Source organism: Triturus cristatus, chromosome 4_1 (assembly GCF_964204655.1).
Source record: "Triturus cristatus chromosome 4_1, aTriCri1.1, whole genome shotgun sequence".
Classification (NCBI taxonomy): domain Eukaryota; kingdom Metazoa; phylum Chordata; class Amphibia; order Caudata; family Salamandridae; genus Triturus; species Triturus cristatus.
Window position 1 is genome coordinate 454,473,599 of NC_140585.1, and position 19,880 is coordinate 454,493,478.

Sequence of the window (19,880 nt, forward strand, 5' to 3'; positions counted from 1 at the left end):
TACTGGAACCGTTTAAATGCAATAAAAACAGTTTGACAAAAAAAGTATGGGGACTGTAAATGTCTAGTGCTCATATATTTAAAAAATATATACATGTTCTCCAAATGGGCGCTAAGTTTCTGGTGGTGATAGTTAACTGCAGCGACTTGTCAATGGATGCCGGTTTCTCCGGACTTGGACGACTTCTCAATAAGTTCACCTCCAGGCACCATCAAATCTGAATACTGTTTTGCCACAGATTATTGGAGTGGCCAGGTGAAGAAAGGGAAAATCTTTCCAAAATGCTTTGGAAAAAAGACTATTTGTAAATGAGTTGAATCGTAACCCACCTCTCCAAGCCTCCTTATCTTAAATTGGATATTATATTAATAAACACCTGTAGGATGAATACTCTGTTTATTTGGATTCTGTTCTGTGAAGTATCTATACTCTCAAGACAGGACTGCAGTGAGAAAAAGGGAAGAGTAGAAAATAGTTTGTTTATATAACCTTTTGTAGTAGAAACCACAGTAGAAATGTTTTGGAAATGCAGTAGGTACTGCCCTATTTGCTTCCTTGATTTTAAATGATTGTTCTTTGATATTAGCAGTGGTTTCAACCCCCTGCTAGGATTAAATGAAAACACTTCCAAAGATCTGAGTTGGGTTTTACTGTAAATTGTCTGACAGTCCACTACAAGGTCCCGAAATCATTAATCTGTCTGATTGTTCTCAGGAAACTGTTATGTGCTGATTTCCCTTTGACTTCGTTCTTAGTGCACTTATATAATCCTAAACCCAAATAATCACACACCTGGCCCTAATGAAACGCACTACTTACATGAGACTTAAAGCCATGAATCTCCAAAGAAGAAAGAGCAACGACGCTCGCACCGCTCAAATCTGTACAATCTCTGTAATCCACTCAGTACCTTTCAGCAGAAAATTATCTGTTCTTTACTGCTTCTGTCTCTCATCCTAGAGAACAGGACTCGCTTCACTCGCTTGGATGCTTTCGAAATAATGAGCATAAGTTGCAGAGCTGGGCTCCTTGTATAGGCAAAGACTCCGCCCAAGATGGCCGCCTCCAACAGCCTACTGGTAGTTGAAGTACTGTACTGAAAAAAATGTCTGCATTACATCACTTAGTCATCACATGCAACGTTGCAGCATATGTACTTGCAGCATACATTTACATTAAATATATTGTATGCTACTACCACAAGAAGCATGTCATTGAAGCCACCATTTGCCCTTTGAATATTTCCAGTGTATCTTGCTGCAAACTGACCATTGCGTGTGTTAAAGTGGCACTTGAGACGTAAATGGTTGTGGTCTAGACAGGAGTGCGCTCCCATTGGGGTGCTCGCTTCAAGACAATTCTTTATTGTTGTTTACCATTTGGAGGGACCACTGCAGAGTGCTACTTGTTTTCATTCATTGCTTAATGGTTGCTTAATGGTTGCTACAGAAATGTCTTGTATCTTCTCCTGACAAAGACCTCTTCTAAATCGCTTTTGGGGGTCCCAGTGTTGACCTAATCACTTTAAACTGTAAGTTTGACACCATTAGTCCATAAGACCTATTATTTAGATGTCCCACCCATGATCTCATGTGGCATAACCTGAATATATAGCCATTGTGTTCTTGTGCGCTCTACTGCAACAAATTTGTGCACGGAGGTCAATGAATTGTTTTGACCTGAATTGGCAACACGCCTTTGTCGCTTTAAAAAACCCGTCCCGATTAACCATGCATTTCCTGCCTCAAATGGAAGGTGGAAATGGAACCTGCAGAAATAGGAGGGAGTGGGGATACTGTTTTAAGACAAAGGATTGTGTATCCTTAATAGGCCGGGATTTGTAATAGTTTCATTTAAATGTACTTTAGTTTTGGATGTCCCAATGAAAGTTAAATCGGTGATGCTAGCAAATAAACTAGTCAACATATCTTTGAAGGACACCAAAATATTAAGCACCTTTTTTCTTTAGAGAAAATATATAGAAATCATCAGGGTCACACTGTTCACGATTTTAGACTTTATTAAAAATGTATTAAGTGTTAATATACTTATTTAAGTTTTGCACAACTTATTTGTTCACCCAAAAGTATGAAAGAGTAGACATTAAGCACGTGCCATAAAAAGTCTCTGATCATTTCCAAATAATTTCAAAAAGGCTAGTATAGTGAAAAACCGAATTACACAGCACTGTTTTTAGGTCTCGCCTGCGAACGCAGCGCGAAGCGCTGCTTTCGGCGAGATCTATTGTTGCTGACTTGCCTCGGAAGTGGGACAGAAGATGTGCACGCGCAGGCTTTTGGCGGATTTGAGTTGGTGTATGCGCTTACAGCCACGCGGCGTGCACATCTCCTGTCCCCCTTCCCTCGCAAGCCAGCTAGCAGTTTCACTTTCGTCCTCACCAGCCTCGTAATTTTTTAGGTCTCGCTCTCGCTGTGAACGCGCTTGCGCGTTGAGTGCCTGCTGAGTTAATTATAGGTCTGCAGCGTGGGGCGCCTGTCGGCATGCTGTGATAATGACCTTTGGTTTTTTAAAGCACGAAGGCTGTGTTTGCACTTTTTTTTTTTTTTTAAATAAGCGGACACGTGCAGAGAGACCACGACTGATAGAAGAACTTCCGGCAGCAAGGGGGACCAATAGTTAATTTCCCGTGATTTCGAAGATACCAAGTTTTGCCAAAGCGCAATAACAATGCTTCAAAATAAACTATTTTATGCACATCGCGTTACAGTTTTCAACCCGATAACTAAACAGTTGACAGGCTTATCTACCACCGCTTATCGCTGCTTAAAATCATCCCCCAGGGGCACAAAGAAAACAATATCCTGCGGAATACTGGGGGGGAGGCAGGGCTGACCCTGCTCCCTGAGGGCACAGTCCAAAATGCCGCAGATCACAGGCAGTTATGGGGGAGGGACAAATGGTTGTAAGAAGGCTGAGGGACAATACGGCACGAAAAACGTTTGAGTTCCTACCCATACCAGGCGCACCCAACCCTCCCTCCCCAAGATGCCGCGGTACTCACAGGGATCTCTGCCATGGCCAGCATCAACTCTTCTTCCTCCATAGCTGCTCCCACGGGTGCAGGCGCTCACACGCCCCGGCAGCAGGGATTCCGTGGGCGGGGCTTGAGGCGGGGAGGAGCGGCCACGCGCCAGGACTCACGCGATTCTTGTGATGTGGCGGTTGGGGTCCAAGCGGCTGGAACGGTAGACAACGCGCACCCTCCCTACAATCCGCCACTTGCTGGGATGGGGGCGGAACCGCTGTACACTCACCCCCGGCCCGAGCGGTTGAAATCCCTGCCCGCAGTGCCGGATCCGCGGGAAAGCAGAGGGGGTCTACTGCATCACAGCCAAACCAACTGCACAGTTTGCTGACACAGGGAGGAGGTAGCCCAACTAATGCCCGCGTAGTGATGTGCACCTTTTAAGATTATTTTAATGGCAGGTCTATTGTCTATTGTCGAAGTGTGCCCAGGGTTTTACGTGGGGTGCGTCCTTCCGCTTCTCAGACCTAGCAGTAATTAACAAGCATTTGCCATGCAATAGGTCTCGCATTGACGCGAGTTTGGGCTATTGACATTGTAAATAACAATGCCTTTTCTTTTCGTTTTCTTTTTCAAAACAAAAATAAAAGGCACTGTTATTTAAAATGCCAATAGCTCAAACTCGTTTTTAGATGTCATTGAAGAGCTTTCTGCCAGGTAAGCCTGCATTGTGTTTTTGGGGAGATAGTAATATGCAGACGTGTTTTAGCGATTGGACGAATTTTAAGTCTGGTTAAAATGAAATAGCACACGTTTCATAACTTAGTATTACTTTGCACAGTTGCTGTAAAGAGTTGGTTTCCCAGGCTTTTTGCACGTTTAAATTGTTTAGCACTCGGTGAAGCTTGACAGAGTGGGCGGAAACTCGTTTTCGATCTGCTTTTCTCAAGCTGGGGACATAACAATAATTTATTGAGCCACGTTTTGCAATCTTGCATTCATGCCAAAAGCCGATAACACATGATTCTTGCAAAAATTGCTGTTTGGTCAAGCAGAATTCCAGACGTAGCTTTGCCTGAGATGTGGAGGTTGGACAAGAAACAATCATTTGCAATGCAATACGTCTCGCATTTACGCACGTTTATGCTATTGGCATTGTAAATGACACCGCCTTTTATTTATGTTTTAAAAACCAAAACATAAATAAAAGGCATTGTCATTTACAATGTCAATAGCTCAAACTTGCGTAAATGCGAGACCTATTGCATTGCAAATGCTTGTTTTGTATAGAATACACAAATGTCATAAAGACATAAATGTACAGAGTTTGTTTTTAAGTACCCCTATGTGGTCAAATAAAAGACCTCGCTATTCATATTTTTTTTAAAAAAGTTGGTAAAAGAAGGTCTAGCAAAAGGCTAATACTGACTGTAGGCAGATCAAAAACTGTTAATATTCCTCAACCAAATAATTATTGCTTGAATCCTACTGAAACTTTCATTACATGTTGTAAAGTCAATTCTTCATCTAGTTTGTCCTAAAAAGTCTTATTTAGGGTTGGTGTCTTCTGGACACTGCACAGGATGGATTTGGAAGAGCAGGTTTTCTTGTGTAGGTGAAGTTACGCTTCCGTGCGAACCGTTAAAGTTGGACAAACTCAATTGGGCAATTCTTCATCGAGGCAGAGTGTGATGTAGAACTGTGTGCCTATGAGGAAGTGGCAACTATTTGTTCAGTAAAAGGAAGCAGTAATTTAAATACTACCAAAGTCTAAGGATTCCCCACAATAGCATCTATTTTGGTCACTAAACAAACCAAAAGGAATTAGTTGAATAGCTATTTTTCAATACCATTTTATGGACCATTTCTAGAATCACTTTTGGCCTTGCCCACAAATTCTTCTCATGGGAACTAATTGGCTTTCCTGATCTAGTCCATTTGCTATTCGAAAGGAGTAGACCCACCTCTTGTGTAGATGTACCCAAATCACTTTATTGGTGGCATAGGTTACTGTATGTCATAGGTTAGTGTTACACTATCTGGAAGTCCCTTATCTCCGCAAAAGCCCATCGATTAAAAAAATAAATACATAAAATTGTGTAATGTGTACCACTAAAAATATATATACACACACGCTTTGGATAAGACCATCCAACATTGTCTCTAAAAATATCAACCACTTCAACCACTGCAGGACCAACCCGTTCATTCTGCCTGTTTGATGGTGTGACTAAAAAGTAGAATTACTGTTCCCTACCTAGACTTTTTGTCGTTGTAGTTACTCATAAAGATATTAGTGGACTAGTTTCTGCAATTTAATCGCCTGTGTCGAGCACTTTCATCCGGGCGTCTAATAACCTTTAAACAAAGTCATCAAAAATCACTGCCCATTAACAATATACACCTCAGTCTCAACTGTTACAGAAGTGCAAGTACGTTATCCATAGCCATGAAACCGTGTTGCTTAAACTCATCAGGAAAAACTCCAGGAACACCACGGCATTCGATCGTCAGGACTAGTTGCAAACAATTACTTTAGCTGATTCCAGACTTTGCTTCCACTTTTTGGAAAATTAATGTATTCAATGTATGGTGATTTATTAAGAAGTATTGTTCATTCCTGTCTGACTGCATTATTCCTATGGCAGTTTTTCTTTTCTTTCTGCTAATCAGATTTTTATTTATATATTTTTTTTTTAAGTTGAACTGTTGCGGTATGACTGGAGTTCTCGACGCTGCTCTCACAGACACTTGTCCAACTCAGAAAGACGTGTTAAGTTCTTTTACCATAAAGGTTAGTATTTCTACTAATATTATAGGGGGTTATGTTATAAATTAACTTTATTAAACAATGTGTTTCTTGAACTGTTCTTTCTACAAATGCATCTTTTTCTTGTGATCGTAAATCTACTTGGTTATTGCAGAACAGGCCTTATTTTGCAGCGCCGAGTCTATGAAGTACCTTCCTTTGTCCTTTTCTGCCACCATAACTGTAACTTGATTTTAGTAAAGCTTGTAATACTATGTCAAATTAATGACCGACGTATTAGTAATTATTGCAGTAGACTGACATCTTGAAAGGTACAAGTGAGTTGGAGCTTATTATTGGGACTGATTTTTAACTTGTTTGTTACTTAACCAGAAAACATAATCTGTAAATTTCTTGTAATATGGATTGAGGGTGCATTTTCTAGGGACACATTAAGTGGCCAGACATTCTGAAGGCTTGCTAAAAGATCTGGGTAATTTAAAAAGATTTGCTAACATAACCGATGAGATATTGAAGTGTGTAAAGGCTTAGCCTTCTTAAACCATAATTATGCAGTGTAGAATAAATAGCTGGATTGTTGTAACTAAGTGATATTTTTCTGTTAGCAGAAATGATAGCACAGATAAGGAGGTAATGTGATTCAGTAAAATTGTGAGCACCCTAGTTTATTAGAGAATCATGTGTGATTCACTCCTATTTGGACGTTTAGGACTCTGCCTACCCATCATTGCCCATAATTTATTTAAGAGCGGCCTAACTTGAAGGATGTCAGACTTGTCGGTTCTTGGAGTATGTTTCATCGAGTCATCTCCTAGCCATGGACTAAATATCACGGCAGGCTTCATGTAAGTGATGAAGCTATTCTTTATGGTAGTGTCAGCACACCCAACTGGGGTCCTATGGGTTTAAATTGCAAAATAGGAGGTAAGATAATTTTATTAGAACTACTCTCTAGCACAAGGTTAAAAACTGAACATAGATTTAACATGGATAATGAAGATCCTTAACAGTCACAAGAGTCAACATGTTACTGGCCCTTATGAGCATAGCCTCCAAAGGGGCCGGACTGACACCTTTGTTGTGTTGTCCGGTGCCAGTCACTGTATGAAATGCAACATACACTTTGGCCATTTTCTCTTATCAAATGAGCTATAATATATAAATTAAAAATAGACTGTACATACATCCTGACAGAGAAAAGGAATTGATGCCGCAGGCAAGAGGGTAGCTTTGGGTGGCGGGCACCCACTGGCATAGTGTCAATTCTGTGCTCCTCTCTATATGATAGGGCTCAGCGGGAGGAGATGGTGCAGCTCATTCAACATCTTCCTGATTGTTAGACCTGGCATTGTTTGGTGTGGTTCCTCTTGTCTTTTTGCTTCTGACTTCCTGTTTTAGACTGTGTGCTGAACTTCGTTTTTGCTGGTTTTAGGTCTGTTGCTCTGTGTCTAAAATGTAAGGGTATTTGGTTTACTAGCTAGTCCCTAGTAGGGTTCACTGTGTGCGCCCAGGGCCTGTAAATCAAAAGCTACTAGTGGGCTTGCAGCACTGATTGTGTCACCCACATGAGTAGGTAGCCTTTGAAACCTGTCTCATGCCTGCCACTGCAGAACCTGTGTGTCTGCAGTTTTAAACTGCCTTTTCGACCTGGCAGAACTTGATTGATAGTAAGCTGACTGATGCTAGGAAGCTTGCTAAGGGGCCAGACCTCTGGATCAGCACCAGCGTCCAAAAGAAGTTTTATGTGGGAGACTCCGCCAAGGGTAGGCAGGGTCCCTATCAGAAAGAGGGAGGGGGGTCAAAAATAAAAGTAAGGTGTTCTCTAAAGGGCCCCAAACTAGTTCCCAGTGTAAGGATTCCCAACACCCGTTTGAGAAGAATAGTTGGTTCCTTACAGGAAAGCCTGCAGTGAAGGAAGGCCTGAAGCTTTTTACATGTAATCAGGGAGGGCACCGCAAAGGGGATCCCATGAGAACACAGGCCCCCACAGGCGAGCAGTCACTGGTGATGGTGAGCATAGCGCTTGGGGAGGAGTTGGTGCCTGTTAGTGATGGGGGCGGGGATGTAGCTGACATGATCCTAGTGTCCCTTGTTGACCGTGAAATGGTCCAGAGAACCCTCATGCCTGACAACACTAGGAAGTACAGTCTGTGGGTGACCAATGGGCAGATGGTGGACGCTCTGACAGCCACAGGAGCCAGTAGGACAACCGTTGGGTGTCATCTGGTATCTTCAGAGTAGGTAGTCCCTAATGTGGTTAACCAAGTAGTTGCTGTAGACAACAGTGAGCGCCAATGTTTGCTAGATCAGGTTCCTTTTGAATAGGGGGCGTGTCCGGTTCCTTAAGGGCTATCTGTGAGTCCATCCATGCCTGTGCATTGTCTGTGGGGCAGTGACCTAGAGAAACTGCCTGGAAGGAGGTGGAGCTCAGGTCACACTAATAGATGTTGAGATTGCCTGAGTTGGCGTGCTTGACCCCACAGTCCATGGCAGAACGTGAGTGGTCAGAAGGTCCTGGAGCCTGAAAAAGGGGCCTAGGTCCCTGCCAAGAAGGCAAAGAGCTGCGAGAAACCTGCTCCAGAGGTTCCCTTGGACTGGGTAACCTGCCTGAGCTGTCCCAGTGGCAGCAGGACAGAGGTCCTTCCAGGAAGGAGTTCTGCACTGTGCAGATCGAGCACCCTCAACCTGTTGGTCTTCGGAAGCAGGCCCAGGCAGCTGGTGACTCCTCTTGAACTCACCTGATCTATTGGGAGAATGATCTCCTGTCTAGCGAGCCTTGGGTTGCTTATCCTGGAGCAGCATGTGTGCAGGTGATACACTTCAGAACCTTCTTACTGGGTCTGGTTCATGATGTGCCTCTGGCAGGTCATTTGGGGCAAGCCAAGACCTTTGACAGGCTTGTCACCCACATTTATTGGTCTCAAATGCCTTTTGCAGGTCCTGTCCTATTTGCCAGGCGAACCATGCCACCTGATACCCGGATGCTAGCCCTCTGAGAGGGGTGACTGCACCTACCGTGGCCAGGGCACTGATGGGGGGGGTTATTTACCCCACGTGGGTTTCACCAAGGAGGTGGTATCTGACTGCGGTACCTACGTCATGTCCTTGTACATGAAAAAAAGAGGAGATTGGGGTTGACCTGAAGCACCAAATTGGGGGATATGATTGCTCGGGAGCAAGGGCCCTCACACACCCAAAAGGGTTTCATGATTCAACTTTGAGCAGCTCCCTGTTGGGCTGGTGCAGCAATGCCCAATGGGCCCTGCGAGGGGCATTCTTTGCCAGAGGTCTTTTGTTTTTGATGATTTGAAGGGTGAGGTGCAATATTGGGTGAAATTGTGAGTAGACTGGTTGTTTATATGACGTTAAAGATTACTAAAATATGTCCTAGTATTTTAATATGGGGGTTCACTTGTTATCGTTAAAAAATTAGTTAGCTGGAGATGGCTACAATGGTCCAAACAAGCTCAAAAGATGATATTTTTTAAAAGAATGAGATGTTTCTTGCCTATTTGTCATAACTGATCATGGCATTTCATCGGGACCGTAATCATAATCTATTTATGCTTGGGTCGCCAAAGAGTGCAGGATATATTAGTCGTACCCAAAGGCATTCCCACAAGTATAAAGAATACCTTCAGTGTAAAAAAAACTACTTGAAAATTGAAAGTAAAAAAAATAAATAATAATTAAGTCAATCTGTTTACTTACAGTAGTATGCTCAATAGTACAAAAAGACGCATGCTGGGTTCTGGTCCACCCTCCTATTTCAAGTGTGGACTAACCTAACATCTGGATTTCACGTAAAAAATAAACACACAGGAGACCGACACGTGGCAAACAAAGGTGACCTATCTTAATTACTGTTCCTGAACTGCGCATTGTGGTTAAGTGCCAGATTACCAACCTGGGGGCTTGCAATATTAATGGCAGTACTGTGCCCCATCAATGTGTGGCAGAGAAGACTCACACTGGCATGTAAACAACATAAGGGGAAATAGTTAACAGTGTGTTACTAGGGGTCCAAGTGAGGCTCTTGAAGTGTCAAGAGGGAGCAAGTTAACTGAAACCCATACTCCTGGTGATGAGTGCGATATGCACGCGACCTACCCAGATCTCTCACACCACGGAGGTAATGGGTGAGCAGAGCAGGTGGTGTTTAGTGGTAAATGCACAGGTCTCAATTGGGAACAAGTGCTGGAACCCAAAAACCACTAGGACATTGCAGGAGCGTTGGTCCGAATGCTGGCACCATTTTGAAGGTAGAGCGTGACTCATGACAGTCAGAAGTGCAACCAGAGATTTTTGCCATTCAAGCCAACCATGTAAAAATGTGGCATATATGAATCTAATACCAGCCATAATGATAGAAAACGAATGGGGACAGAGCCTGCGTGGCCTCAAGACGCAGCCTTATGGAGGGCTCAACACTAGGACATTTAATGAGGTACATCCAACTACCGGCACCTTAATGCAAGAGCCATCTTGAAGGTTGTGTGTGAATCAGGACAGAACAAATAAAACAAACTGTGGTTTGTCCCAATGTCCAGCCCAACGAGGAGCTGCCCAATGATGGGTATGTGAGAGCCCTTGCTCCTGGGCAATCAGATCACCCAATCTAGTGCTTCAGGGCAACCCTGACCTCTGTTTCGCTCTACTTAGGAACTGCATACTCCTACGACTTACATAGCCTGATTGTGGGTGTGTATTCTATACCTTAATTCGCCATTGTGTCTTCTGGGGGCTGATGGCACTAGCCCTTCGGGCAGTAAAAGGAGTACTGGAACTCCATTACGACCCAGAAGAGACAACTATACCAATAATGCTCCATAGGGCACTTTTGACAAAATATATCTGCAGGTGAATATATCCCCCAATGGACTGATAGTTGCTAACACACCACGTATCTTCTTGGAAGATGCCATTTTCAAGCGTGAATGCTCCAAAGTGGCATTGAAGTGCACTAGGGACTGTCTTATCTTGATTATTAACGTAGCCAAAATCCTTGTAGATGCAGCGAGATTCAGGATAAAAATAGTAGAGAATGCATTAGAGGAGTATTCGGATCTCCCCAACGCTTTAACCCACCTTTTTTTAGGCAGAGGTTGGGAGCAGAGAGAGAGGAAAAAGAGGAGGAGGTCAAGTGTGTAGTGGCAGGAACCACAAATGCCAACGCAAAGACAAATGAGGAGCCAGACCAGCAACAACTAGAAAGCTCATAGTGAATCTGTCCACAAGAGCTCTGTGAAGCACTGAGACGGCCGTCTTTTGGGCTTTGTCCCTACCCCTAAAGATGACAAATTTTGCACTAACTGAGTTGCACAATTTCTTTCGGAAAATCCGCCTCAAGACTTTTTCATGACAAACCCACTAACGCGACGTTTGATTCGGGTTTACAGAATACTTTACATTCACCCCCCTTCACTGGGATGATCCCTTTAGAGATATTGGCATTCGAACAGGCAGTACTCAAGGAGTTAAAGTGAACCCATGAGTCAACCTTTCACGACATGTCTAACTTGGAACTGACGTCCATGCAATCTATTGCCGACGACACTCCGATTACCTTCAAACCGGCTAATAAAGGAGGGGCGATTATCATCATGTCAACTATTGACTATGATCTTGAATGTTGACGCCAACTTTCTAACAAAAAATATTACACACCTATTATGCAGGACTCCGCCATGAGACTCCGCTCCAAGATTAACTCTTTAGTATCTTCTGCTGAAGAACAGGGGTTGATTAGTTAAAACAAGGCTGAATTCCTGGTGAATACTAACCCAAGGATTCCCTACTTCTAAGTCCTACCCAAGATACATAAGGGGATGATTTCCCCTCTGGGCAGACCGATTGTGTTCGGTATAGGGGCCCCCCTTAAGCCCCGATCAAAATTTTGTGACCATTTTTTTACAACCTCTCGTTATGTGTTGAACTTAATTGAGGAGATCAATGATATGAGCCGGCTCAACCTCTGTCACCCTTGACGTTGAGGCTCTCTATACTAACATCCCCCAAGGTACCACCCTGGAAGTGATCGAGGGCACTCTTCTGTCTGAGGTTTGGACATCGCCAACCCTAGGGAATTTCATTCTTGAACGTGCCACCTTGGCGCTGAAAGAAATGTTTTCAATTTCAAGCATCAAACGCAGGTCACATCTATGGGCAGCACTTTCTCCCTGAGCCTAGCATGTTTGTACATGGCTAATTTTGAGAAAGAGAAAATCCTATGTGATGACAACCTATTTTCTGCCCACGTTACCGTATGGCGTTGTTATATTGATGATCTACTCCTACTCTGACAAGGTGGCATGTAGACCTGCAACACCTTTTGTGAATGGATAAATGCCCTGAATTTCTTTTTAAGGTTCTCTTGGAGTATTTCTACTATGAAGCTCCTCTTCCTCGATCTACTGGTCTCTCTTGAAAAGGGGCTTTTACATACCACCGCTCACAGAAAGCCGTCAGACCGCAATAGCCTGCTCCGGTATTATAGTCATCACCCTAAACATCTGTGAGACAATATGTCCTTTGGGCTGTTTTTGCTACTTCTCCGTAACTGTAGTTCCACTAATGAGCGACAAGCTAAACTCTTATCGGTCAATCTAGAAGCTCGCGAAAAGGCAAAAAACAGGGTAGCCTTGTCGGAACCACGCACTCACGCTCAGGATGATGTTTTAACGTGTGACATTATTTACTCCGAATCCCAGCAATATCAGGAAAAACATTAAGAGATGCTGGTCAATTTTGGAAAAGGGGTCCCTCTGTCTCTGCCCCATATTTTGACTTCAAACCTACTGAAAACATTAGGTACAATGGTAGACACCAGACCACAGATGGTCACTAGAGAAAGCCGGCAACCCCTGTGGGGCCTACCGCCCTTCGTGGGACACTTTCCATGCGGTCTTGTGGGGCCTGTACCCTCACTGAACCTTCCAAGGTCATCCAACTAGACTAGACTCCTGTCTAGACACAGATGCCGCATACCAAATTGCTTTTCCAAAAACTGCATTTACATGATCACATGTCCTTGTAACAAACACTATGTAGGCATGACCACCCGTGCAGTGAAGGTCCGAATTATGGAACACCGAAGCGGCATGTGTTGTAAAAAGACCACTACCAGGATGACCACTCACCATCTTGACACACACCATACTCCTGACAATTTACGTTGGACAGTTTTGGAGGCACATCCTCAGATGAACAAGAACACCCTGTTTCGCAGGAACTAAAGTGAATGTTTTGTTTGGTCACCAGACTCATGGGGCCCCCATTCAAATCCCTACACTCTTGCCCACCCCAGAACCTCTCATGGAAAGTACTGAGAACCAACCCTAAGTTCCTGTCCAAAGTGGTCTCACTTCCCACCTTAATCACAGTTTAACTGTCAGCCTTCTTTCTTGATCCAGACACAGTAGCAGAGAGAGCACTACACACTCTAGATATTAAACACACACTTTCCGTAGGTCAGTCAAGCTCTTTGTGTCCTTCACAAAGCCTCACAAGAGTCAGCCTCTAACCAAAGCAGGTGTCTCTAGATGAATGGTTAAATGCTCTCAGACCTGCTATTATAAAGCCAAATGTGAGTACTCCCTGTTACACCCAGGGAAAACTACATGAAATAATGCTGCCTCTATGGCCTTCCTAGGGTATATTTCCCTAGCTGATCAGTGTAAAGCTGCCACCTGGTCAAGATATCCATACATGCTGGTAGGTGGTGATGTGCTGTTCCGCTCTAAGTGAAGAGTGGAGCCTCATTTAAGCACCACCCACGCACACCGTCATCGGTTGGTTTCTTATACTGTGTTTTTATTTATTTATTTAAGAGGTTTTATATAGCGCTGGCTTCACCCTTAGGTATCCGAGTGCTTTACATTGGGAAGGCGATAACACATGGGTTAACAAACAAATGGCAAAGAAAAGAAACATGGAGATATGATAGGCTTAAGCAACAGAGAAAATAACATATCTTAAGATACAAAGTGAAAGGATAAAGCTATTTGCTAAGCAACACAGAAATAAAAATTACTAATTATTAAACGGTAAAAGAACTAGTATCGTTATTTTCGATACAAAGTGAAAGGATGGAGCTATATACTAGGCAGTATATGGATAATACAGTTACAAAATTATTAAACAGTAAAAAGGGACTAGACTCATATTTATGAATGAAAAACTGAAGGGTTAGGCGAGAGTGGGGAGCGGTGGCTAATTCTAAAGAGGGGTGAACCGAGAGGGACGCAAGTGGAGTGGATCGGTAAGGTGGGAGGGCTATACGGTGTTGGTGGAGTGCAGGAGAGGTCAGATAGGGGGGGAGGTAGGGGATTCAAAAAGAGAGAGACTGAGCAGCAAGTATGGGCATAAAATAATTATGGACCCCAATATTTGTGGGGCATTGCGGCGGTTGGAGTGTGGCGCTCCTGGCGGGTCGTGAGAGGAGAGATCTGGCTGTGTGTGGGAGGGAGGGGCGTGGAGAGAAATGGGATAGTTAAAGGGGTAGAGGAGAGAGATGGGATAGTCAAAGGGGTAGAGGACGTGATAAGGGGAGCAGAGTGGGTGTACGGGGTTAGTGGGGAGGCAGCATTGGCATTATGGTCTGGGGGTGAATTAAGGTAGAGGGGATTAGTCAGAAGGGGGAGTGATGGGACTGGCTAGGGGGGAAGTTTGGGGGGAAGGGTTAGGAGTTGTTTGGGGGGGAGAGGGGAGAGAAGTAGGTGAGGACATTTGGTGGGACAGAGTGCTAAAATGCTGTTCAAAGATATTAAGGTGGTGTTCAGAGGCTTGGATGTGTATGCCCTTAAATACAGCCTATGCAGAGCACATTTTTCTACAGCAACATATGCTAAGAACTGAAAATCTTACCTTGTAAGCATCTTGTTTGTAGCGTGTAGTGTTGTAAATTCACACGTGCCAAAGGGGGTTGGCAGTAAAAACCTGCAGCACGCTAGGACTGCTAGTCGATGTTATGCTGATGAGACCATCTGTGGACAACGGTACAGTGGTTGAGAAATGGTGCACATCAAAAGTAAAAATTATGTTCAAGTCCCACTGTGGAATTTCAAAAAGTTTGTGGAAATAAATGTTGCAGACCTTTAAAAAAAATCTTTTCACAACAGGTGATCAAGATGGCTGATCTGGCAACTGCAGAAACTGAAAGAACCGATAAGTAGGCTTTAACAGTGCCCAGAGCAAGTCATTGCTGAGCAAGGGTGAAAACAAACCACAAAACCTCAGCCATCTTGGCTTGCAGTGGCTCAGTTTGTCCGGTAACACACCAATCCACAAGTTTGTCCTAAAGACTGGCATGTAGTGAGTTTGTGAAAGGATGCCTTGCAGCCAAGATGACAATAATGACCTCAAAAGCAAGCTTGAATATGGAGCAGCAGCAGTTGACTTCTTTCAAATATGAAAATGCACATTGTGTAGGCCCAGGTGCAGTACTCTTCCCAGGTGCTGCAACAGAAGATCTTTCCAAACTGACAGGTTGATCAGAGAACAGATCCTCATGACCAGGAGTTTCGGGTACCATACTCGTCTGGCCCAGTCCAGTGCCCCATCAACGGCCGTTAAGATGACTTTGGCCAGGTAATTCCTGATCTCCAGAACTCTGAGCAGAAACTGTACATGCTAGAAGGCATACTAGAGTCCAAAGTCCACACTGGACTTCTAGGCAGAGAAAGTGGCCTTAAACTCCAATGTGCACAATTGCTGACCTCGTTCATTCTCGGCAGCTGCAAAGATCGAGCTAGTTATTTCCCCACTGACTGAAGTCACTTGTGTCAACTGTGTATACAACTGCCATTCATAATCCGCTAAAAGTCAGCGACCGAGTATGTCTGCCCTGGAGTTTACAGATCTTACATCAGGTGGTTTACCACAAAGGCAATTCTCTCCATCACCTTAGAGACTCTGAACCACAGCCCAATTTCACCCTGCTTGTTGCTTTACCACATGGCAGTGGTGTTGTCCAAGAGCAGCAGCCTTTAATAGATGAAAAGGCCATCAGCACTAAGCAAATTGTACTAGACTCAACTCTGCTCCAAAAAATTGATGAGTAATAGTCCCCGCCAGAGAACCCTCTAATCTCCACCTCGCATTGATGGCCTCCCCAACCCGATACTAATGAGTCCGTGACCACCGTCACCTCTCTGTTAGGGGTCAGTAAAGTGGACTGCCACTGACCCAGTTACAGTCTAGTAGCCCCGCTGGAGTTCTTTTGCCCTCTCCCCTAAAATTTGGATACAACCCAACAGATTGTCATGATGCCATGCCTCGTCCTGCATAGCCTTCTAGTTCATCTGGGTGCAGTTATCACAGGACCTGGATTATTGATCCGACCATACGCACGAAAGACACTTGGCAAGGGTCTTTCACAGAGATCGGTTTGCAACAGTGGCCCCATTGTTTGAAGCCTGTTTTTGGGGGTGACCTTTCCTTGCACACTGGTAGGTTTTTGATAAGAATGTTATCTTGAAGGCCAAACAGAAGTTCTGAATCCACATTTGAAGGTGCAGAATGAAAAGTACTGATGCCAGTACACACAGGTGGCCTTAAATGCCAGTGTGCAGGAGTACTGTTGTAAAAGTTTCCAGATACAGTAATACCTGTGGAATGTTCACGAGGTGACGAATCTACAGTTGCAAGTATTCATCAGAATAATAGAGCATCTGCAAACCACAAATCATTACAACACAATTTACCCTGTTGAAAGGAGGGGGACTCATTTAATTAGGGTTACCATGTCCTACATGAGCAGAAACCATAAGCTCTGCCTTAGGCAAATGTAGTTGCGTATCTTGATGAAAATGTCGGAGGTCCTTAACAGAGGAAAGTCTTCATGTATCTTTGAGATGTATATGAAGGATACCTGGCTTCGAGGCCTTTCTGATTATGTAGGATTAGCTTATTTATAGACTTTACATGTATCTATATATCCTTTGTGTATTTTTAAATTTCTATGGAATGTTTTGATGAGACGCGTCTATCCTCTGCCCTAATGCAATGATATCTGACAGACTTTTAGCTGCAGATTCCTCACCTTGTAAGTTTTCCATAGGCGCCAGACTGGATCTGGAAACATTTCAGTAGTACTTCAGCTTGCCTGAAGATGGCGCTGTGTGGCATTGGTGGAGAGTGGGTGGGTGGGTGGAGTGTGTGTGTGTGTGTGTGTGTGTGTGTGTGTGTGTGTGTGTGTGTGGGTGGAGTGTGTGTGTGGGTGGAGAGTGGGTGGGTGGGTGGAGAGTGTATAATATAATGTCAAAACCCACATCCTGTGCTTAAGAACGAACTCTGCAAGGGATAATTTCGCCAAGAAACTTTATTTGAAAGTTCAGCACTTCTGTCCTCAATTGTTTACCAGACGCGTTTCGGAGCAGCTTGTTCCTTCTTCCTGGTGTCTGAACACTGCCAGTTCTTGGCATGCAATACAAACGCCGCTTTAATAAGCCTCACAGGTGAGTATGTTCAACCTACGCACTGTGGGATTTGTAGTGCTTTCAATTCATCCCCGTCAGTGGGGGCCACATTGTGGCAGTTTTTTGTTCATTTAGAGCCCTCCAGTGTATTTAACAAATGAGGACAGAGGTGCTGAACTTTTAAATAAAGTTTCTTGGAGAAATCATCCCTTGCGGAGTGCGTTCTTAAGCACAGGATGTTGGTTTTGATATATCCACACCAGTTCTCCGCTTCAACTCAAGCGGTGGCGGGTTAGCAAAACCCATAACATCCACATTCCACCAATTCCATACTAACCCCATGATCCACAGCACCCAAATGCTGTAATCAGACTTTTATTCTGCAAATTCACGACTATATAGATAGATATATCTATATCTATGTCTTCCAATAAGATTTGGTTGGAAAAAATGAAGACTACATTAACATTATAGTTAGGTGAAATGTTCAGATACGTTTTTAACTATACATTTTTTTTTTTAATTTGTTTTTAAAAGCCCACAGAAATCCAACACTTGTAGGGCTCGAGTTAGATACCTTAGGACACCAGTTATAGTTACTTGAGATAACTATAACTAGTGAATTTCTGTGGCTTTTTGAGTTTAAAATGTTACATTGTTGCTGAACATCTGACCTAAATATAATGTTACTTTAACCTTTATTTTTGTAATTTTTTGTTAATTCATAAGGTTTTTTGTTTCCTTTTTATTTTTTTTTTTTTTTTTTATTTTTTTTTTTAATACATAAAGGAAAATGTTGTTACCGTATGTAAAGCCAAAAGCCCTGACACTTCTTCAAACCCCCTGCAGGCTCTTAAACTTATGCTACGCAAGGCCTATGACAACTTTTGGCAGTGCAGAGCAGTGGGTTAGCTGCAGGGCTTGGACTGCCCCCGGGCCCTGTGGCCAACCCACACTAAGCAGGCTGCCAACCCCACGCTGCCGCCCACTGCCTTTGGTGAGCATGACGTAGGGTTGGCCTTTGGGCACTGCAGGACGGTATCCCCTGGAGCCTAAGCATATGTATCCCTTAACCTCAGTTGGCTTTAATTGGCCCTGGGGACTCCATCCCTCGAGGCCGTATACCAATAAAAAGATTAGGGGGCTGCGTGGGCCCCATTCCCTTAGTCTTGAAAGGCCCCGGGGACCTCATACCCTGGGGCCAAACAAAATATGAGGGGAGGAGGGGTATGCGCACCCCACCTCCCCAAGCCTTCTTACGCACTGGGAACCCCATCCCCTGGGGCTAAATTCTAAGGGGGGATAGCACCACCCGAACCTTAATAGGCCCTGGGGACCCAATTTCCCGAGTCAGATATAATCAATAGCAGGGGGTGCTGTGTGGGCCCCCACCCTGATCCTTTTTGGGCCCTTGGGACACCAGGGTCTCATGTTATAAAGGAGCGGGGAGGGGCTGCGTGACCCCACCAAGCCTATTTTGGCCCAGAGGACCCCATCCACTGGGGCCAAATCCAATGAAACAGGGGAGTGGGCATGCGACCAGTCTCTGAGCCTTCTTGGGCCTCAGAAACCCCATTCCCTGGGCCAAATTCTATGGGGAGGGTGGCATATGGCCCCCCTTCCCCGAACCTTGGTAGGATCCTGGGACCACATCCCCTGGGGCCAAATATAATAAAGGGCCCACATCAGTTAAAGGTGAAGCCACCCACCAACATGTTGTGGGCCACTGGCAGACCCATAGGGCCCTCGCAGCCCCAGACATCTCCTCGCTTGGCGTGGGAGCCAGCATTGGTCCTGCCTGGAGGGAGTATTCATCCATGCTTGCTCCCTTCGGGCAGGAGCAATATTTGTTTGTTTTTCAGTGCAGGCACAGAAACAGAATACAAATCTGCTCCCAGCAGCATTTTTAAATCTTCCATCTACTGCAAGCAGGGTTAGTGATGATACCGTTTGGCAGGAGATTTACAGATGCTCCAACCTGATGGGAGCAAACGCATGTTTCTCCGACCACAGTAGTACCGGAAGGGAAACTATGGTGTCCAGGGGTTGTCTCTGCGGGATACAGTAAGTGAACTGACCCTGAGTGATGGGGGGGCCCCGGGTCCATTAAAGGCTTGCCGGGCTCCCTACCTCTTAGATAATGAATGCGGCCCTGGGACGATGCATAGAATGTGAATGAAAGGCAATATCCATTAACAACAAGCAGATCAATGTAACTTGTAGAGAAAAACGATTGGTAGTCGTTGGTCTTTGTGTATCTTTATTTCAAATGCGCCTGGTATGTATTTTGTGGGAGACAGCCAACGCATTTCGCCCGAGCATGGGCTTCTTCAGGGCTGCAATGGCATACAATAAATATGTATTGCAATTTTTTGCATAAAAGACCACAGTGCATGTATAACTAGAAGAGAGAGTATAAGTAAGAGCTGACAGAAAAAATGGTCAAGGGTAGATAAAATGTTTATGCTGGAATGAAATTCCAAGTGGAGAAAGCGTGTTGTAGAGAAGGAGTGAAAAAAGGTGGCGAAGGGAGAAGTGTGCGCGAGAGAAGTGAGAATGGTGGTAAAAGTGAGAAAGAAAGAACGAAAAACTGGACATGAACCAAATTGTTTTAAAAGTAAGCACCCTGGTGTCAGTGTTTAGAGACGTAAAAAAGGAGTCTCATCTATGGCCAGCTTACCACAAGTTGAAAAGTGATGTCTTGCAA

At 44.2% G+C, this 19,880-nt stretch overlaps 1 protein-coding gene across 2 annotated transcripts in view; it reads left to right on the forward strand.

The window, feature by feature from the left end:
* The window catches only part of CD9 (CD9 molecule), a 192,521-nt gene that overhangs the window by 144,385 nt on the left and 28,256 nt on the right, over positions 1-19,880 (forward strand). For both annotated transcript variants that reach the window (XM_085652612.1, XM_085652613.1), the window contains exon 6: positions 5,688-5,780. In XM_085652612.1, coding sequence (XP_085508738.1) covers positions 5,688-5,780 — 93 coding nt within the window. The remainder of the gene's footprint in view (positions 1-5,687; positions 5,781-19,880) is intronic.